Here is a 22685-nt window from a genome sequence, read left to right on the forward strand (position 1 = left end):
TAGTTTTTGGTTTATTAATTCATTTTTTGGTTGTTTTAATAATTTTTCATTTATTCCTATTTCTTTCCGTAATTGTTCTAGTTTTTGCTCTCTGTTTCTTTTCCCTGTTGCACTTTGTTGTATGTAAAAGCCTCTTATGAAAGCTTTACTTGCATCCCATATTGTCCTGATGTCTGTATCCTGTTCTTTATTTAATTCAAAAAATTCTTTTATTAGTTCTTGTGCTTTCTTCACAATCTTTTCGTCATTTAATATTCTTTCATTAAGTCTCCATCTTTTATTAGTTTTCTTATATTCCTTTAATTCTAATGTGACTGGGTTGTGATCTGTAATAATTTTGGTCTGTATTTCTGCTTTTTTAATTTTAGTTGTTAAGTTATTTGATACCCATATGCCATCAATTCTGCCGGCTGATTTTTTTACTTCCGAGAAATGTGTATACTGTCTTTCTCCTGGGTTTTTATATCTCCATACGTCAATCAAATTTAAGCTTTCTACCATCTGAAAGGTGTCTGGGAATCTGCCTTTTTTTGATTTTCTTTCTCTCTGTGTCCTATCTAATTCTATTAATGTAACACCATTTAGGTCTCCCATCAAAATAATCTCCTCTTCTATAAATTCCAGTAAATTAGCTTCTACGTTTCTGAAAAATTCTGTTTTGTTACCATTCGGTGCATAAACTCCTACTATAATTAAATGTTCTTTACCTTTTGTTATTTTTACCCCTAGTAATCTACCCTCATCATCCTTAAAGATATTTTTTGCGTCTAGTTTAGGGTTCATGGCTCCCATTCAGTCTTTTCTTTTTAAAATCCGCTCAAGGCATCAAGGCAAATGTCAAAACCAAACCTCTTGGAATAGCCCACACTTTTGGAAGTTGTGCTGCTCTTCTGTGCTTTTTTTGTCCTTAAGTCAGATTTTATGAGGTCTAAAAAGACCCAGAAACAACATACGGAAAACATAGCCAGTCAGTGATTTGATTAGCACTGCACAGATGACCCATAAAAAGAGAGTAAAACAGAGAGTGGTGATTCCACAGCAAACCCCTCAGGTGGTTTCTGAAAAGGGTTTAATATTGCAAACAGATCGTTCAAATATTGCAACTGGTCTACTGGCATTTTTTTAATTTTTCAATCAGAATCCCCCTAGAATGAATAAATACAGATTAGATTTTTTGAAAGGCACACAGTGTTGTGTGGACCTTGCAAACAAACACACATGGAAAGAAGATTCCACCTAAACAAAAGAAGATTCCACCTAAACATTAGGAAGAACTTCCTGACAGTAAGAGCTGTTCAACAGTGGAATTTGCTGCCAAGGAGTGTGGTGGAGTCTCCTTCTTTGGAGGTCTTTAAGCAGAGGCTTGACAACCATGTCAGGAGTGCTCTGATGGTGTTTCCTGCTTGGCAGGGGGTTGGACTCGATGGCCCTTGTGGTCTTTTCCAACTCTATGATTCTATGATTCTATGGATGAGGAGCACAGTTTTCACCACAAAGCCCTGTCTGGAAGGCAGCTGGTGAAGTGCAAGGGCTGGCAGAGCAATCCTGTGCCAGATGTCTGCCAAAGCAAGGCCCACCCCTTTCCATTGGGCCGGCAGCTGGACAGGCAGCACATCTAAGCTGTGACGCTGAGCCTGGGCTACAGAGGGTGGGCGAAGAACCCATGGCAACTTCTGCTTTCATGTTACTTCTGTTTTTGCGCTTGGTTCAAGAAACTGTAAGTGGAAAACAAGGCTTGAGAAAAAGAGAAGAGAAGACAGGGAACTAAGGCAATGAAAGAGTGAGCAGAGATGGTGGCTCTGAAGAAACCCTGCAGTGTGTAAGATATGGGGGGCTGTATGCTGTGGGGCAGGTGGGGGGCGTGAGGGAGACAGGTCCACATACCGAGTGATTAGAGGAGGACCTGGAGCAAAGTATGTGGTGGCCTAAAAAGAAAACAATGGCAGATGGGGACGTGGCAAATGATGGAATGAGGAGCCAAAGAGAAGCTAGGAATGGAGCAAAATGACACAAGGCTCAGAGACAGAAGGGATGGTGCAGCCTTGGCATGCAGGAAGGATCAGGCAGAGGAGAGCCAGTGGGGCAGACTGAAGGTTGCTGCCTTCAGAGGGGAACCCTGCCAGTTGCAACTTCTTCTTCTTCTTCTTCTTCTTCTTCTTCTTCTTCTGCTGCTGCTGCTGCTGCTGCTGCTGCAGCATTTGCAGCCCTTAAGGAGGACAACAAGAATCAGGAAGCAGAGGCAGGGACTTGATTTCATATATAGATTTGAGCCATTCAGATGGCTTGACTGCACATTCCTAATATTAAGTCAAAGCTTTTGAAACTCACGTAGTTCAGATACTTGGACTGTTTCACAAGGAAAACCAAAACTCTTGTACATATTGACCTTATGTCTCTTAAACTTTAGATAAAAATAAATTGCAGTACATTGTATTTCATTATGCAGTGCCCTTTTACAACGCTTCATAGACGTAAGCTAAGGTTACCAGACGTCCCCGTTTCCTGGCGACAGTCCCTGTATTTACAAATCAGCCCCTTGACAAAATCCAGTGAAGTTGAAAAGTGTCCCCAGATTCATTGAAAAAAATCTGGTAACCTTAACGTAAGCAGCTGATGTGATTGTCTTCCTCAGCAGCCTCTCCTGTCCTTGGAGCAGTTTCATTTCACAGCCTTTGTGGGGTTTTGAGCCAGAGGAGAGTCCTCCTCCTACGTCAGTTTCGCTCAGTGTGTCTCCTCTTCTACAGCCCAGACTGTGATGAAATACAAACTCCACCCCTTGTTAAAGAAGGTAACCTCCAAGCATATAAATATCTTTCCCATGGCTCAGGGCTACTAACTTCTGGAGACATTTTTAAGGAGTTCCAGTAAGCACAGGCTGGCTGGAGCTTCTGCCATGGAGGCGCTGGCTTTCACAGAGGGGCCCAACCCTCACAATGACCCCCAAACAGCAAGAAACTATAGGATTACCCTGTGTCTTGCAGCATTTTTGGTCATCTTGATGCTGGTTTTACTTCCATTTTCTATCGCCTGCATTCTTCTCCATCACAAACAGGTAAGCAGATAACAAACCTCTAGAGAAAGATTTATTTAAAACATTTTCCTCCTACTCTTCAGCTGAGAAAGCTCCCAGAGTGAGATCATTAACAAATAAGCCAGTCGCTGCCCTCAGGTTTATAACCACAAGACAGCAGAAAAGGCGAGGGGGGGAGGGGGCAAGCAAACAGGGGCTCCAGTTCTTGCAAGTTACAAAGTTCTTGCGAGGATCCCCTTGAGGGAGAAGCGCCCAGAGGGGTGAGTGCTAAGGGAGTGCCCCCCAATTCTCATCTATGATGCTGCTGCTGCAGCCAAATGGAACGACTGATGTTAGTATATCGATGATTTGCATTAATTAGTAGTTGTAACAATTTTATGTCTATGGTAACTTTATGGGAAATACAATACTGGAACTTTGCAGCATTGGTCTAGTGGACTTTTAAGGAAGAGCCAGTGCAAAATAGTTATTAGACTGCTGTGACTCAGGAGACCCCAGGTCATAAAGTCACGAAACATCTTTGGGGCCATTCATGCGCCCCAGGCCCTTGTGGCGTGGATAAAATGGGGAAGGGGAGAAACCATACCTGCCCCCTAAAGCTCCTTGGGAGGTGGGATAGAAGAGGCATCAATGAATCTCTGCCCTGCGGCAGGGGGGTGCTTTTCTTCCCATGGCCCAGGTGTTACCGACAGGTGGTGTCTGAAGGAAAAGTGGGTGAAGCAACAGGTGTGGGTCTTACCTTCAGTGGCGAAGCAAGCCGCTCAGGCGCCTGGGGTGGCATGCCCAGGGGCGGGGCGAGCTGCCCATAGGGACGGGGCACACTGTGGAGCCTCCGGAGTCTGCCTGCCTCCTCCCACTCAGCCGTCCTGCACGGGGGGGGGGGAGAGCAGCGGGCAGACTGTTTGGGCAGCGCAGAGCCTGCACGCACCCAAGCCACCGTGTCTCTCTCAGGAGAGACATGTGGCTCGGGCACGCTGCAGGCCCCGTAGTGAGTGTCGCCTGGCATTTTGTCACCCCCCTCAGTGGTGACATCCGGGGCAGCCCACCTCCACCGCACCCCCCTTCCTCCACCCCTGCTTACCTTTTCACAGCAGGCTCCCCTCCAGCCACTCAAGCATACTAGATGCCCCCACTGCTCTATCCTAGAACCGGGCGACAATGCCAACCAGGCAAAAAAAAAAAACCCTCAGGTTGTCTGGAGAGTGTGGCCTGGCAAGAGGGTGTGAGGCCTGGAAAGAATGTCAAGGGCCAGGTATAGGGGCCTGGAGGGAAATAGTTGGCCCCAGAACTGAGGTTCCCCATCTGTGCTCTATGAGATTTTATTTTTAGTTCCTCCTTGTCCATGGTCAGAGGAGCTGTGACAAAGCACTGTGGCTTCCACTAATAGCACAAATCACAGAATCATAGAATTATAGAGCTGGAAGAGCCCCTGAGGATCATCTAGTTCAACCCCCTGCAGTGCAGGAATATGCAGCTGTCCCATACAGGGATCGAACCTGCAACCTTGGCGTTATCAGCACCAGACTCTGGCACACCCTGCTACCCTGCTCACGAGGTGCAGTTCCATGACAATTGTTCATCAGGTCAGGGTGGCGGGGGGAGCCAGCCAGTCAGAACTCTGAGTTCTTTAAGAAAAGTAGTCTATTATTTATATGGGTCTTATGAGGATTCAAGCAGAGGTACTGGCGTAAACGAGCATCCCACCTCAAATCGTTGCAAGCAGAATAATTATGTGCCTGGCTCAGGAATGAGGTTGAAATTCAATTTGGTTCACATTTGCCTGGTTTGCACTTTCAGAAACAATATGCAAAGTGAAATGGTCATCTGTCAAGATTCTCCCTTTGCCAGTTCTCCAGCCCAGCAATGTGTACAAAAATGCAAGCACAAAGGTAAAGCTTGCATCCATATTCAAGTATATATAATAATGAAGATCTGAAGAAGAAGGAACTGATGACTCGTTTCCTTTTTGCTTCATGAGGAACAATAGCTAAATACTGGGGGAAATTCAGTTTATGACTCTAGAATATGGGTACACTAGTGGCCAAAATTGTGGAAACATTTTGGAAAAAGTGTATTTCCAAGGTTTGATGGCTCATAACACCACTTATTCTTTTTTAGTAATACCGTAAAATATCAATGGAATGAAGAATGTAATGTAACAAAGTTTGTTCAATTATCTGTATTCTATCAAAAGTTATAGCCAAAGAACCAGAAAAAGGAAGCACAACTTGCTTAGGTTGATATGGAGTAGCTTTCCTTCATTTGAATGTAGCCAATGAGCACGAGTGTTTAGAGAGCCAATCGGGTGTCATCTTGTTTTGGCAATGATTCAGTCAGGTCATGGTAGGATTCAGCTACTGATGGTATGTACTAGAGCTGAGAGGACATTGGTCAGTGTGTTGTGTGATTGCTATCAAGTTGGTTGGATTTTTTGTGTTCTTTCATTTAGTGAGCTTGTAAAACATAATAAATAACTTTAAAGAAATGGCGCAAAGAGTTGACTGGTCACCCAGAAAGTGAAGTAAAATAGTACTATTAAGTGAACAAAGCTAAAGTTATAAAGAAATTAGAAGAAAAAATAGTGGAAACTTAACCAAAGGTGGCATTTCTAATTTTTTGAAGAGGTATAAGGAGACTCAGTCGCTACAAAATCAGACTGGTAAAGGCAGCAAAAGGTGCACAACAGCAAGCGATGATAGAGGAATTGAGAGACTGTGCCCACGTGACAGAAGAAAATCATCTGAGTGTATACAAGATGACATGGCGTGATGTAATGTGAAGTTGAGTGCAAGGACAGTTCGGTGCAGACTGCAGGAATATGGTCTAAATGCTAGAATTCCAAGGGAAAAGCCATTGCTATCTCTCAAACAAAGGTTGAAAAGGCTAAACTGGGCTAAACCCATGTTAACTGGACAGTGGAACAATAGGACAGTGTTATTTGGAGTGATGAGACCAAAATATCTTTGCTCGGTCGTGAAATATGTAAGAAGAATTGCAGAAGATTTACATCTTCCTTTTATTAAGATAAAGGTAAAGGACTCCTGGATGGTTAAGTCCCGTTGAATTTGACTCTGGGGTTGCGGCGCTCATCTCGCTTTCAGGCCAAGGGAGCCGGCGTTTGTCCACAGACAGCTTTCCGGGTCATGCGGCCAGCAGGACTAAACCGCTTCTGGCACAACGGGACACCGTGATGGAAGCCAGAGTGCATGGAAACGCAGTTTACCTTGCCACCACAGCACAACTGTGTGGAAATGATTTTTGAATTTGCAATTACCTTCAACGGATTGATAAAAACAGAAGATGGAAATTATGGTTTCTAGCTAAAGGGCAGCTTATTTGTCTTGGAAAGGAGATAAAACAAATACGTTTGGACATATGCTTGTTACAAATGGCAGAAAGCCAGATTTCCTCCATTTTGGGATGTGTCACAGTGGAAAATCACAGACATGAGAAAAGTGAAAGTGAAATGCCACAGACAGGAAAATAAACACCCACACAGAAATATATTATATTGGTCTAACCTGCTTGCCAGACGAACTAACGAAGGATCAACATCAGATTGTCTTATTGGAATTACCTGGACTAATTAAAGAGAAGCAGTACAAATATGAGATCATCACCCCCCAAACCTCAGAGCATGGGAAGTCAACCAAAGATTTATAATTTGGCATAAAATTCGGACTGTTTGTTAATTTTATAATTTGGAATGTTTTTAATGTGGTTTTAATTAGATTGTTAAAATGGAAAACTTAATAAATATTATTATATAAAAAATAAAAAAAATAAAAAAATTCAGAGAAAGCTATCACTGTATTTTTCGCTCTATAAGACGTACTGGACCATAGGACGCACCTTGTTTTAGAGGGCGAGAACAAGAAAAAAAAATTCTCCCCCTCTCTGCTCAGTGCCCCTTCAGCGAAGCGGCAGGAGGCGCTGCGCAGAGAGGGGGAGAATTCCCCTCCCCTTGTTCTCCCCCTCTAAAACAAGGTGCCCTTCAAGGTGCGTTCAGTTGCCTTCAGGCGGCTACCTTGGAAGCCTGGAGAGCGAGAGGGGTCAGTGCGCATCAACCCCTCTCGCTCTCCAGGCTTCAGGTTCCTTTCAACCTGCTCTTTGGGGCTGGCGGGGGGAAGCCCACAGCCAGCCCCAAAGAGCAGGTTGGGGAGCAGCGGAAAGGCGCGCAGCCTTCTGCTGCTCCCCGAGCTTGTGGGGCTGGCGGTGGGGGGAAGCGCTGCTTTCCCCCACCACCAGCCCCAAAGAGCAGGTTGGGGAGCAGCGGAAAGGCACGAAGCCTTCCCGCTGCTCCGCAAGCTTCTCGGGGCTGCCGGGGAAGCCCGGGGCTATGGCTTCTTTAGCCCCGTGCACCCTCTCCTGGCTGGAGAGGTGGCGCACGACTAAAGAGGAAGCCAAGACACCAAGCGGGATGCTTCCCGCTTGCTGTCTATGCTTCCCGCTCACTGTCTTGGCTTCTGCCATAGCCGCTCTCCAGCCGGGAGAGGCTGCCCGTGGCTATGGCAATACCCCCACCTCCCGCAAAAGCCCACAGGAGCCGCGCACCCTTTAAGGAGCGTGCAGCTTCTGTGGGCTTTTCTACGAGGAGGCAGAAGGGACTGATTGGCCACGTCAGTCCCTTCTTCCTCCTGAGGAAAAGCCCGCAAGAGCTGCGCGGAGCTTGTGTGTGGCTTTTTTTTTAATATAAATATTTATTAAGTTTTCCAATTTTATACAAACACAAAAAGAAAAAGAAAAGAAAAATATTAAAAAACAAATCAATTTCGATAACAGTTTTTCAATAACATGCTTCTTTGACTTCCTCATACCTCCCCTTCTTGTTTTCTAGTTCAAATTGTTAATCCAGCAAATCCTAATCTCTTAACATTCCTTTTAATTAACACCTTATTTTCCAATCAACTTTTTAAATTTTATGACTTAAACTATTTTAATCTCTATTATCTTTATCATAACAGCTAGAGACCACAAAAGTTCAATCCAGCATCTTTTCAGAGTTCATTAATTTTGTAGTATTTCTGTAAATAGTCCTTAAATTTCTTCCAATCTTCTTCTGCCGACTCTTCTCCCTGGTCGCGGATTCTGCCGGTCATTTCTGCCGGTCCCATACAGTCAATCAACTTCATCTGCCATTCTTCCAGAGTGGGTAGATCTTGAGTCTTCCAGTGCTTTGCTATAAGTATTCTTGCTGCCGTTGTAGCATACATAAAAAAAGTTCTGTCCTTCTTTGGCACCAAATGGCCGACTATGCCCAAGAGAAAAGCCTCTGGTTTTTTCAAGAAGGTATACTTAAATACCTTTTTCATTTCATTATAAATCATTTCCCAGAAAGCCTTAATCTTTGGGCACGTCCACCAAAGGTGAAAGAATGTACCTTCAACCTCCTTACATTTCCAACATTTATTATCGGGCAGATGATATATTTTTGCAAGCTTGACTGGGGTCATGTACCACCTGTATATCATTTTTATAATATTCTCTCTTAAGGCATTACATGCCGTAAATTTCATACCTGTGGTCCATAACTGTTCCCAGTCAGCAAACATAATGTTGTGTCCAACATCTTGTGCCCATTTAATCATAGCTGACTTAACCGTTTCATCCTGTGTATTCCATTTCAGCAGCAAGTTATACATTTTTGACATAATCTTAGTTTTAGGTTCTAGCACTTCTGTTTCTAATTTAGATTTTTCCACCTGGAAGCCAATTTTCTTGTCCAAATTATAAGCCTCCTTTATCTGAAAATAATGGAGCCAGTCTCGCACTTTATTTTTTAGTTTCTCAAAGCTCTGCAATTTCAATCTATCTCCTTCTTGTTCCAAAATTTCCCAATATTTTGGCCGTTTGGCCTCCATATTGAGCTTTTTCTGGGCTTTCGCTTCCATTGGTGACAACCACCTTGGGGTCTTGTTTTCCAGTAAATCCTTGTATCTGATCCAAACATTAAAAAAAGATCTCCTAACAATGTGATTTTTAAATGCTTTATGAGCTTTAACCTTGTCATACCACAAATATGCATGCCATCCAAAAACGTTGTTAAAACCTTCTAAATCCAAAATGTCTGTGTTTTCAAGAAGCAGCCAGTCTTTCAACCAGCAGAATGCTGCTGATTCATAGTACAGTCTGAAGTCTGGCAGGGCAAAGCCACCCCTTTCTTTTGCATCAGTTAAAATCTTATATTTTATCCTGGGCTTCTTGCCCTGCCAGACAAATTTAGAAATATCTTTCTGCCACTTCTTGAAACAATCCATCTTGTCCACAATTTGTAATGTTTGAAACAAAAATAACATTTTAGGCAATACATTCATCTTTATAGCTGCTATTCGACCCATCAAGGAAAGCTTCAAATTTGACCATATATCGAGATCTTTTTTCACTTCTGACCAGCATTTCTCATCGTTATTTTTAAATAAGTTCCCATTTTTAGATGTCATATTGATCCCCAGATATTTCACTTTCTTCACCACAGTCAAACCTGTTTCATTCTGAAATTTCTCTTTTTCAAACAATGTCAAATTTTTCTCTAAAACCTTAGTTTTGGACTTATTCAGTTTAAATCCTGCCACCTGACCAAATTCTTGAATTAATTCTAAAACTCTTTTAGTACTAGATTCTGGCTCCTGTAACGTCAAAACTAGGTCATCTGCAAAAGCTCTCAATTTATACTGTTTGGCTCCGACCTGTATGCCTTTAACCAACCGGTCCCTTCTGATCATATTCAGCAAAACCTCCAGGACCGATATAAAAAGTAAAGGGGAAATTGGGCACCCTTGTCGTGTCCCTTTTTCAATCTTAAATTGCTCCGTAACTACATTATTTACAATTAATTTAGCCTTTTGTTCAGAATATATTGCACTTATACCATTTTCAAAACCTTGGCCTACCCCCATACCCTGTAAGTTCTTTTTCATAAAACTCCAAGAAATGTTGTCAAAGGCTTTCTCCGCGTCCACAAATATCAGAACAGCTTTAGTATTTATGTTCACATCTAACTTTTCCAAAATATCAATTACATTCCTCAAGTTGTCCGATATGTGTCTTCCCGGCAGAAAGCCCGCTTGGTCCTTATGTATCTCTTCAATCAATACTCTTTTCAGTCTCTTGGCCAAAATATCAGCAAAGATTTTGTAATCCACATTTAATAAGGATATGGGTCGGTAGTTTTTAAGTTGGGTCTTTTCAGTCTCTGTTTTCGGTATAAGTGTAATGTAAGCCTCTTTCCACGATTCTGGTGCCCTTTTCCCTTCTAGAATCTCGTTGCAGACTTCCTTCAGAGGTTGGATTAACCAGTTCTTCAGAGATCTATAGTATCTGGAAGTCAACCCATCCGGTCCCGGAGATTTGCCCAATTGCATATTTGAAATGGCACCTTCTATCTCCTGATCTGTTATTTTACAGTTCAACAATATTTTACTTTCCTGTGAATTTTTTTGTAATCCATTTGTTTTCAAAAATCCATCAATGTCTCTTTCGTTCTGTGGCCCTTGTGTGTATAGTTGCTTAAAATACTTCTGAAAACAGTTTCTGATCTCATTTGGATTATTTATGTCTTTCCCTTCTACTTCCAGGTTTGTAATTGTATTTAATTTTTGTCTTTTTTTCAGTTGCCAAGCCAGTAACTTCCCACATTTGTCCGCCGATTCAAATGTCTTCTGTCTCATCTGTTTGATTTTCCATTCTATTTCCTGATTCATCAGTTCCATATATTGTATTTGATAGACCTTTATTTCTCTCAAAATCTCTTGTGACTTTGGCTTGGCTCTCAATTTTTTCTCACCTTCTTTAATTTTCTCCAAAATTTTATCTTTTTTCTCATTTTGCCTTCTCTTTTTTAATGCATTCTGTTGTATCAAAAACCCTCTCATCACGGCTTTACTAGCATCCCAGATTACTCTTTTTTCCACATTTGTTGGCAAATTTAATTCAAAGTAGTCCTTTAGAGTCTTTTGGGCCTTGTTGTATACTTCTTCATCTCTAAATAAGGTGTCATTCATCCTCCATCTGAAGGTGCCGGTTGTTGTTGGCTTCATCTCCATCTTTACAGCATTATGGTCAGAGCAAGTTTTAGGGCAGATCTCCACTTTTTTTATCTTTGGTGCCATTCCTCTAGTAGTCCAAATTTGGTCAATTCTGGTCCATGTCATCTTGGCTTCAGAGAAAAATGTTCCCTCTCTCTCCAAAGTGTTCTTAATTCTCCAAATATCGATCAAGTCCATATTATCAGTCATTTCAAAGAAAGTTTTTGGTAGTCTACCATCTTTGGTCAAAACAAAAAAAATTTTTTCCTTCCAGTAGCACCTTAAAGACCAACTAAGTTAGTTCTTGGTATGAGCTTTCGTGTGCATGCACACTTCTTCAGATACCATCTTTGGTGACTACCTGTTTTTGCGCCTTGTCCATATTAGTGGATACAACTCCATTCATGTCCCCCATCAAAATTATATTATAGTCCATAAAGTCCATCAAAGTCTCATGCAACTTCTTGAAAAATTCCGACTTCCCCTCATTTGGTGCATACACACCTACTATCAAAAATTTCTCTCCTTGAAACTGAATTTCAATAGCCAAATATCTTCCTTGTTCATCTTTGAGAATAAATTTCGGTGAAAGTTTCTCCTTTGCATAGATCACCACTCCTCTCTTTTTAACTTTATCAGACGAGATAAATTCTTGCCCTAATCTTTTATTAACAAGTATTTTCCTGTGTAACCTCGTAACGTGTTTCTTGTAAACAAATCAAGTCCAAATGTTCTTTCTTTAATATATGAAAAATCTCTTTTCTCTTTCTAGGAGAGTTCAGTCCATTACAATTCCAACTTAGAAGTTGCAGAGACATGATTGGTTAATTAGTTTTCCCTCCTACTGCACCAAGTTGTTGTTCTTCTTCTGTCAGTGGCTTGTCTCTCCCTAAGCCGGAGCGTCCAGATATCAGATTTGCTATCTCCAAGAGTCCTTTTCCTGGCACCAATAAGTCCTCACCAGATTCCACTTCCTTCTGTAGGTCTTCTTCGTGGTCTTTCAAAAACTTGTCCTTATCGTTTACTGTCCTTATTCTTATTTTCTTTCCTCTATATTTAAAAGATAGGCCTTGGGGGAATTCCCACCTGAAAATTATTTTATTTTTTCTCAGCAAGGCAACCAGGTCTCTGTAGTAGGCCCTTACCTCCGGAATGTGTTTAGGTATGTCTTTGAAGATTTCCACAAAGGTATCCTCAATTTCCAAGGTTCTTTGATAATGTAGGTTCAGTATTTTATCCCGTTCTTCCTTTGTTTTTAAGGTAATCAGACAATCTCTTGCTTTATTCTTTCCTTGTCTTCTGCCGAGTCTGAATGCACTCACTATCTTGAATTCCTCCTCCCCCAGATCCTTCTGCCAAAATTGTGACAATTCCTTTGTGAGAAATTCTGCCAAATTATCTTTCTCACTTTCTGGCACACCTCTTATTCTTAAATTTCTCGCCTTTCTTTCAAGGTCTATCATGGACAGTGTCAAATCATACTCTTCTAACTTTTTATATACCGGTGGAATCTGTTCCTGCACAACAGTTGCAATTTCCTTGGCCTCTTCAGCCAGTTTTCTAGTTGAAGCTGATTCTTCCAGTAATTTTTCAATAGACTGTGTATTTGAGTTCACCTTTTTCCCTAGTTCATTAATACTTGAGGTATTCAAATTAATACTTGAGGTGTTCACATCGATTTTTGCAGAAGCCTCAGCTACTTGTCTATTTGTCTCTTCCACCTTATTGGCCAACTTCTCCAAAGATGCATCAATCTTACCCAATGCTTGGGCCAAAAGTTCATCAGTTGACATAACCTTTAATTTTACCTGTGGGGCAACAGCTCCTGCTGTGCCCGCTACACCCCCTGTTGAAGGCCTTCTTGTAGTGTCAGCTTTGTAGTGTCTACCAGACCTGGTGATTTTTTCCTGTGTCAACTCTGTTTTTTTATCATCTGCCATAACACTCACAAGCACTCCCAAGGTCAGTCACACACTTGGAGAATTTGTTTTGGGAAAGGAGAAATTTTCCCACAGCAGTACTTGTTGTCTAGAATGTCATTGCAACATAGTCACCTCTAGGGGTCACAAGTCCAACTTCTTATTGCAACTTTATAACAAATAAAGTTCTATTAAAGTCCCAATATCTTAGTATCAAATTTTCAGTCCCAAAAGGTTACTCTCATTACCAAAGTATTTTATCCACACTGTATCCTTGCAGAGCTAAATCAAACTTTTTTTTCACTCTCCGTTTGACAGTTCCCTCTGATCGGCTTCCCTGTCATAGGCAGTCCGTTCCCAGGTTTTAAAGTCAGCAGATATATTTTAAAATTTCCTTTCCTTGCAGGTCAAATATCTTTCAGGTGTCTCCCCCCTGTTCCTGCCAACAGTGGGGGAATTTTCCTCTTTAATGCTGGATTTTAATCCTTCCAGAAACTTGTCTTTCTTAGTCACAGCTTTACAGTCCCTTTGCTTTTGATCTGTTAACAGTCCGGGAAAGCAGACTTCCTGTTTTTACCTTTCCCGTTTCGGCCGAATTCTTTAATAATTTTCTTCCAAATATATATCAAAATCCTACTCACGGGTAGTTGTTTTCAAGTCCAATTATCCAGTAAAGAAATCAGCGCTCTCCGACCCTGGCTGTGCGGCTTCACTTTGCGGAGACGGGTAGACAGCTCTCAGCTCCGCACCCCTCACCCCCAGTCCAATCCGGAGCCTTTAAAAAGGCTCCTTTGCAGTGGGGGGGGGGGCGCAAATGGAGCCCGCTGAGCCTTCAGTTCACAGGCTTCCCCGCCTGTGATTTTTTTCGGGTCCCCACTTCGCCGTAGCGGTAGAACCCCAGCTCCACAAAGCCGATTTCCTCCGGAGTTCAGAGGAAATCCGCCATTACGGTCGCTGGCGCTGACCGGAAGTGGCTTTTGGGGGCTTTTCCTGTCTGCCTCCCCCCTGCATTCGCTCCATAGGATGCACACACATTTCCCCTTCATTTTTGGAGGGGGAAAAGTGCACCCCATAGAGCGAAAAATACAGAAATTAAAAATGTCTCGTATTAGTGAAAATAATATACAAAATGCATTACATTACATGTAATTGCATAGGAAAATGTCTATTAGGAGAAATTCGCACTAAGAAGCTGATCAATTCTCAAGATGACTTTTAAAAATTAATTCACAGACTGATGTGGAAATGATTGGATAAATGAGAAAGATACTTTTTATAATAATAATATTTGAATTATTATTATTATTTGTTTATGTATTTTTAATAATCTTTATTAGTTTCCCACATAAACACATATACATAGATAACAAGTCATACAAAGCAAAAGTAACGAAAGTAAAGAAAAAAAGAAAGGAAAATACAATATATTACAATTAAGTAACAAGTTAAAATGTAAAACTTCCAATCATTCTCATTATGCTACTTATATTGTCTATGTTTTCTCGCACAGATTTATATTATTTCACATTATTTTTATATATTCCGATAAGATATCTGATACACTTTTTGCTTACAAGTATCAATCTAGTTCTGCAAGCATGTTGTTGTTTGTACAATACAATTTTAAATATTCCTTAAATATTTTCCATTCTGCATATACTTTCTGGTTTGAAACTCCTCTGACTCTTCCCATCAGTTTTGCTAGTTGCAGGTACTCTGTCATAAGAGTCTGCCACTCTGTTATCGTTGGTAGTGTTTCATTTTTCCAGTTTCTTGACACTACTATTCTAGCTGCTGTGATTGCATCCATAAACAATGGTCTTATACTTTTTAAAAATTCTATTGGTAGTATACCTAGTAGGAAGATCTCTAGGGTTTTTTTAAAATGTAATTTTAAATAACTTTTTCAGTTCACTGTAGATGTTGTTCCAAAATTCAGGGATAACCAGACAGTTCCACCACATATGAAAATATGACTCTATGTCCTTTTTGCATCTCCAGTATGTTGGCGACCTGCCTTTATACATTTTAGCAAGTTTTAAAGGGGTGTGATGCCATCTGTATAACATCTTCATAGTGTTTTCCCTGAGGTAGCATGCCCTGAATTTAATATCTGTCCTCCACAATCTTTCCCATTGTTCCATGTAGATATTGTATCCAAGGTCCCGCACCCGCCTTACCATTACTAGTTTAACTTCTTCCTCTTTTACTTCCCATTCTAATAAGTAGTCATAAATTCGTGAAATGTGTTTTCCTTTATTGTGGGTTAACTCTTTTTCAAATTTGGATGTTTCTTTGGCAAGACCTTCTTTCTTATCTACACACAATCTTTGGTTTAACTGAAAATATTGGAGCCAATTCGACAGGTGGCTTTTGATTTCATCATATTTCTTCAAAGTTGGCTCATCTTTATCCGCTTCTAGTAATAATCGGTACGTGGGCAACTCTCTTTTCATATTCCTCTTTTTAACTGCTATGACTTCTGCGGGTGAGGTCCACATTGGTATCTTTGGCTTCAGTAATCCTTTATATTTAATCCATTTCTTATAAAATGATTTTCTTATCACATGGCTCAAAAACCCCTTGTGGACCTTCACTTTTTCATATATTAAGTAACCGTGCCATCTGTACCGATTGTCGTGGCCTTCAAGATCTAACACATCGGTATCTTTTAAAGTGAGCCATTCTTTTAGCCATACCAATCCTGCAGTTGCGTGGTATAATTCTAGGTCTGGAAGCGCAAAGCCTCCTCTCTCTTTTTTATCTATTAGTAATTTGTGTTTAATTCTCGGTTTCTTTCCGTTCCAAACAAATCTTGCTATTTCCTTTTTCCATTCTTGGAAACATTTCAATCTTCCCAGGAAGATTTTTCTTCCCAAAAAAACCATTCTGGGAAGAATATTCATTTTCACTGCTGAGATTCTTCCTCAAAAATATTTTTTTTTAAAGATCTTTCCAAGATTTAATGTAGTTGTCTTCATACAGGTTTATACTTTTGGTTCATATCCAGATCCCCAGATATTTAACCTTATTTTTAATTTCCAGGCCTGTTCTTTCTTGTAATTCTCTTTTCTCTTCCTGTGTTAAGTTTTTGGTCATTATTCTTCCATATTTTCTTTTGTTGTTGTTTAGTCATTTAGTCGTGTCCAACTCTTCGTGACCCCCTGGACCAGAGCACGCCAGGCACTCCTGTCTTCCACTGCCTCCCACAGTTTGGTCCAAATCATGCTGGTAGCTATGAGAACACTGTCCCACCATCTCGTCCTCTGTCAACCCCTTCTCCTTGTGCCCTCCATCTTTCCCAACATCTGGGTCTTTTCCAGGGAGTCTTCTTTTCTCATGAGGTGGCCAAAGTATTGGGGCCTCAGCTTCACGATCTGTCTTTCCAGTGAGCACTCAGGGCTGATTTCCTTAAGAATGGATAGGTTTGATCTTCTTGTAGTCCATGGGACTCTCAAGAGTCTCCTCCAGCACCATAATTCATATTTTACTAATAAGGTCTATAGCTGCTGGTATGCTTTGTTTCAGATCTTGTGTTGTTACAATTAGATCGTCGGCGAATGCTCTAACTTTATAAGACTTTTCCCCAATCACTATTCCTTTTGTATTTTCGTCTTTTCTGATATTTTGTAAAAGTGGTTCTAGGGCTAATATAAATAACAGAGGTGACAAAGGGCGTCCCTGTTTTGTCCCTTTTGCGATGGGGATATTATCTGTAAGGTTGCCATTTATAAGAAGTCTAGCTCTTTGTTGGTGATATATTGCTTCAATTCCATTTCTAAATTTTGTTCCTAGTTCCATTATTTCTATCTGTTTTTTCATAAAATGCCAGGAGACATTGTTGAATGCCTTTTCCGTATTGAGTAATAACAAGGCTGCCTTTTTCTCACTTTTAGCTTCTAGATATTCCAAAATATCAGCAATGTTTCTGGCATTTCCTGAAATTTGCCTTCCTGGGAGAAACCCCGTCTGGTTTGGGTGAAATGATTCCTCTGATAGCTTCTTTAAGCCTGCTTGCCAATATATTGGCAAAGAGTTTATAATAACAGTTTAATAGTGATATTGGCCTGTGACTGGATATTAACTCTGGGTCACCTCCCTGTTTAGGTATTAGTGTTACATAGGCTTCTTTCCATGAGTTGGGGATTTTCCCTTGATTAAGGGTGTTATTCATTATTTTGGTTAGTGGTATTAAAATCTCTTCCATTTTTTTATAGAATTCCACTGGGAGACCATCTAGGCCTGGTGTTTTCCCTGTTTTAGCCTTCTTGATTGCATTCCTGATTTCTAATGTTGATATCGGAGCATTAAACATTTGGACTTTCTCTTTTTTAACCTCTGGGGTTTTCTGTTGGGTTACATAATCTTCTACTTCTTCCCCTATGTCTACATTTTTAAAATACAAATCTTCATAATATTTAAGAAATTTTTGTAACATTGTTTTGGGATCACCTATTTTTATTCTGTTGATTTGTTTTTCCTTTTTCCTTTTTTTGAGTTGTTTATGTGCAAATTCAAAATTGTTCTGTTTAAACATTTTCAGATTCCATTCAATTTCTTGTTCTATTTTCGACTTGTATTCTGCCTGTAATAATTTGATTTCTTTTTTAAATTTTTTCATTGTTTAGTTGTTTATTCAGCTCTTTTTTCTTTTCCTTTATTTCTTCTAACAATCCCATTTTCTCCTTATCACTTTCTTTTCTTTGTAAGGCAATTTGTTTTATAAAGTATCCCCTAATAACCGCCTTGCCAGTGTCCCATATTGTTCTAACGTCACTCACTTGTTTATTATTTAATTCAAAATATTCCTTCAATGTATTTTTAGTACCCTCTACTATTTTTTCCTCTTTCAATAAAGATTCATTCAATTTCCATCTCCTTGTTCCTGTTCTCCAGTCTGATTTTATTCTTAATAAGACCGGGTTATGGTCTGAGATTGTTTTTGGTATAATCTGTGACTCCTCAATCCTTTTAAGCATATCTATGGAAACCCATATGGAGTCTATCCTGCTAGCCGATTTATTTGGTTTGGAAAAATACGTATATTATCTCTCTAAAAGGTAAAGGTACCCCTGCCCGTACGGGCCAGTCTTGACAGACTCTAGGGTTGTGCGCTCATCTCACTCTATAGGCCGGGAGCCAGCGCTGTCCGCAGACACTTCCGGGTCATGTAGCCAGCGTGACAAGCTGCATCTGGCGAGCCAGCGCAGCACACAGAACGCCGTTTACTTTCCCGCTGGTAAGCGGTCCCTATTTATCTACTTGCACCCGGGGGTGCTTTCGAACTGCTAGGTTGGCAGGCGCTGGGACCGAACGACGGGAGCGCACCCTGTCGCGGGGATTCGAACCGCCGACCATGCGATCGGCAGGTCCTAGGCGCTGAGGTTTAACCCACAGCGCCACCTGTGTCCCATTATCTCTCTAGCCCATGCTTATATCTCCAAGAGTCCTTTAAGTCAAAGCTTTCAGTCATATTCACAAAGCTAGACTGTAATTTCCCCTGTCCTTTATTCCCTCCAGATCTGTCTAGTTGTGGGTTTATTACCCCATTAAAGTCTCCGAGTAGTAATACTTTATCTTCCAGGTAATCCAACAGCTTTGTTTCTAAGTTCTTGAAAAAAGCTGTTTTTTTCTCACTGGGAGCATACACCCCTACTACTATTATTATTATTATTATTATTATTATTATTATTATTATTATTATATTTGAATTTATACCCCTCCTTTTTCCTTGACAGGGACTCAAGGCAGCTTATGGACAAGCTCGCTCATCCTTCCTTCCCTCTGTGGCTGGGTACCCCCATCCCAAAGGGGACACAATTCAGCTTGGTGGCCAAGGGAGGGAGGAGGGTAGCAGGTGGCAGCAGCAGCTCTTTTGGGGAGGGGGAGGCCTGCTGGGGCTTCCCCTGATTACAGTGAAATGCTGCTCCCAAGATGGAACATGGTCTGCTGGCAGCTCCTTTTCCCACTGGAGTTGTTGCGCTGCTACAACTCATGAGTGCTGGCTCTCAGTGATATTCATGCTGGCAGCATCTTCACAAACATCTGAGGCCTGCTGGGCTTCTCCCACCATCAGATGAGTTTCTGCTTGCCCCCGATACTCTGCCCTGGAACCCGAGATGAGTTTCTCTTCTTGGAGATGGGATAATGGGCAGCAGATAGAATTTTCAATCATTATCTCAGATATGTAAAACCTGCAAGGGTTTTGGGGCATTGGAACAAGCCTGATTCCTCTTCAGGTGAGTCTAAGCCTGTTTGCCCATCTCCATTTGCCACTAATACCAAGTACTGTTTACAAAAGATGAATTACGCTTTCGTTAGCTAAGAGCTGCTTTTATCTGAGAGCGAGAAACAGTTTGAATGCCGTGTTTGCAGATTTTCTCTCCCCCCCCCGGAAGTCAAGTAGCATTTTAGCCCCACAGCAACATGTGAGGTAGGTTAGGCTGAGAGACTGTGACTTCGTGGCCAAATAGAGATTGGACCTGGGTGCCCCCGTATGAAAGGAATACTTGGGTAATTACATAGTGAATTCCCAACTTTTCTTTTCTCCACAGTCACCCAAGACTTGCTGGATTCATGGATCTTGTAAGTACTCAGATCTGCTTGATATTTTTTTTAATTACCATATTTTATTTATTTAAGACACTTCTATACTTCTTTTCATCAAATATGTCTCAGGGTAGTTAAAATGATGGACAATTCTACTATTGTGATTACTATTCATCCATCCATTCAGTTTCATAATGGGATTGAGGAAAGCTGATTATTTCTTGAAGTTTCCTCTGCCCCCTTCACTGGTGTTGCCTATGCAAAAGCAAGGCATAAGGACTAATTCTGCACACAAACAGGATCTGAGTGTGAGGTTGACTCAAAGTCTCTCTCATACTGAATGGACATGAGGGAGTTGCAGGGCTGTTGCTGCACTGTCCTAACCGCCCCCAGCTGTGCATGTTAGCCAGGCATCTCCTCCCTTGTGTGATGGGGCTCTACATGCATACCGAAGTATTGGTACTGAACTTCTCCACATCCAATTAGCCAGGATCCCTCCCCTCATGTGCAGGAACTCTTTACACATACATCAGCATGTTGGGCAATCGTCACATGGTTTGCAGAAGTAAAAAAAACCTAAAACAGCTAGGGGGCCCTGCCTCCCCCCAAAAAATTAGCTCAGTGAAGGCTGAGCTTCCTCAGTAGCCACAGAATGCAGAAAGCTAGTTGGAAAAGAAACGTGGAAGTATCTAGGAGACAGAGATGACTGGTTAGAACACGGGAAAGGAGGCCTAGGAAGTGAGACTGTCGGATACCATTTTGCTGCACATAATAGTACAACAACAATAACCATTTTTTGTACTTTGTTTTTGGTGTTCTTCTCCCCTGGTTTATGCCTGCAAGCTCCAGTCCCTTCTGACAAGACTATCCATTGGGAATGGAAACCCATTTGCCCTGGCTCTGCACTGACTGCAAGTCCCTCCTCACTGGAAATCTTGGAAAGTGGGATGTATTTTGTCTATGCTTATGTGGCCCTTACGGAGGAGGCCTCGACTGAACATCGCTTTTCTATTTACCTGATGGCCGACTCTCAAGTTCACAGTGTTTTCCAAGGGCCCAATGCTATGCTTGCATTTATAAACATGGGAAGGCCATATTTCCTGAAAAATGGAATAAAGTTGCACTTGGACATTAATGAAGGACTCACACATATTGACAGCAATAGAACATACTGGGGGATTTTAAAAATTTAACAAAGGCATCAACCTGTGTCAGCTTTTACTAAGTTGAAAGAACTTGCAGAATTAATTCCTGAGGGGGATTCTGGATTTCTCAGCACTACACCAAGGCGTTTGCCCATGTTCCTGGAGGTCGGCTGGTTGCCCAGTCTTTGCCTTACATTTTCCAAGACCATATGCTTTGGCTTTGCTTCACTCCAGCCAACAGGCAGGCTAGATCTTCTTGCACAAAGGAAGCAGAAACTGCAATACCTTGACTCATCCAAGACACATTTGCACCATTTAATTGAAGATCCTGCCTAAACCAAAGATGGACGGAAGGTGAACCTAGATGTGCCGGTAGATTTCTGGGTAATGTGCAGTAAATTTGCAAGAATCTCTGACTCCCAACTGTCTAACAGTCACAACAACTAAAAAGCCTCCACCCCCACCCCCAAATTTAGGTTGCTGAGAGATAACATTGTGGGGAGGGAACCAGAAGGGGATTTTTGTTTGAAAGAACTTGTGAATGAACTTGTGATCACTATCATAACTAGCCTCACGAATTCCTGAACTGAGCATATCCTTAGAGGTATTCCCTTCATTTAATTATTCATATATATATCTGCCTATCTTTTTAGGATAAAAAACACTGACTTGAATGTCATTGGGCTTCTTCACACTTGCCTTTTGCCTGACTCTTTTCAGGCAGAGATATGTGCTTTTTTTTGTAAATAATTTTTTATTACTTTTTGACAGTTACATTTTCACAAATAAAAGCAGTAATTAACTCACATTTCTACCAAATCTAAATTTATACAAGTACCTTCTCTTTGAGATTTTTTTAATCTCTGGACATCCCCCCATACCCACTTCTGGTTCCTTATATTAACCCAATTCTTCTGCATTTCCATACTTACACTTTTCCAATTATTATTTCCCTTAATTTTCTACTAGTTGCAAGCATTTACTTAAAATCCTGCCAATGTATCAACTTGTTTACAGTATTATTTGCACATAAACAATAAACGATTCCCACTCTTTTTTAAGCTTCTCGTTCTCATAGTCTCTGAGCTTTGCCATTAATTTTGCCACTTCTGCATAGTCCATTAGCTTGATTCGCCATTCTTCTTTCGTTGGTGTCTTTTCTTCCTTCTATCCTTGAGCTAACAATATTTGTGCGGCTGTTGTAGCATACATAAATATTTTCTTCTGTTCTTTAAGAAGTTCAGTTCCTATCTGTTAAGTTGTGGGTGAACATATCAGACAACACAGCAATTCTTCAGACAGCTCTTGTTTATTCACAGGCCAGAACAGAACAGGGCTGAAGGGTTCAGCCAACCTGCTTATATAGAGCTCAACTACATGGCAACAGTAACAACTTTCTGTAACTATCCAATCACTGAACGTCACTTTCAATTCCTTATTTGCATATGCAGACCTGAGTGAAAACTATCTACAGTATCCCTGCTGGCCCAGGGTGAGAACTTCAGTACATAACACTATCAATCCTAGTAAGAAAGTTTCTGGGTTTTTAACAAAAGTTATTTTAAACATTTTCTTCAACTTATTATAGAACATTTCCCAGAAGCTTTTAATAACCTTACATTCCCACCACATATGATAGAACGTACTGTTGGGATACTGCCAGGGAGACAAAGGCCATCATGCCCCCACGCCGTCTCAGGACAATCCATCAACCTCCCGTAGAAACGCAGTATCAGTCCATTAGCGACACAAGCCTCAGAAACATCTTTCCACATTCCAAGGACTGTGCACACCCTTTGCAGAGTTCGCACAACGAAAGATGCACTCAGGAGAGCATTATTTACAACTTTATTCAGCGTTGGTCAGAACAAAGAAAAAAACATGACTGCCTGCTTTGATGTCCAGGCACAGAGAGAGGAAACAAAAGCTATATACAAAAACAGAAACATCCTGTGAACAGGAAATATGCAGGCTATGACACAACAACCTGCTCCCTTCTTAAGGTGGAACGGAAATA

The 22685-nt window shown here is 41.1% G+C and overlaps 1 protein-coding gene across 3 annotated transcripts; it reads left to right on the forward strand.

The window, feature by feature from the left end:
• Positions 1-1659: 1659 nt before the first annotated feature.
• TNFSF18 (TNF superfamily member 18) lies at positions 1660-21476 on the forward strand. 3 transcript variants are annotated; one of them, XM_083621501.1, is made up of 4 exons: positions 1660-1819; positions 2745-3052; positions 19529-19559; positions 20367-21476. In XM_083621501.1, exons 2-4 carry the CDS (start codon positions 2894-2896, stop codon positions 20714-20716), a joined length of 540 nt encoding a protein of 179 aa, XP_083477627.1. In that variant the 5' UTR covers positions 1660-1819; positions 2745-2893; the 3' UTR covers positions 20717-21476. The 3 variants fall into 3 exon arrangements, 2 of the variants coding, with proteins under 2 accessions (XP_083477627.1, XP_083477626.1); XR_014549840.1 differs by lacking the exon at positions 2745-3052 and having other exon boundaries at positions 20367-20469; XM_083621500.1 differs by lacking the exon at positions 1660-1819 and having other exon boundaries at positions 2508-3052.
• The last annotated feature ends 1209 nt before the right edge of the window (positions 21477-22685 follow it).

The sequence above is a fragment of the Podarcis filfolensis genome (genome assembly GCF_964270895.1).
Source record: "Podarcis filfolensis genome assembly, chromosome: 6".
NCBI classification, from domain to species: domain Eukaryota; kingdom Metazoa; phylum Chordata; class Lepidosauria; order Squamata; family Lacertidae; genus Podarcis; species Podarcis filfolensis.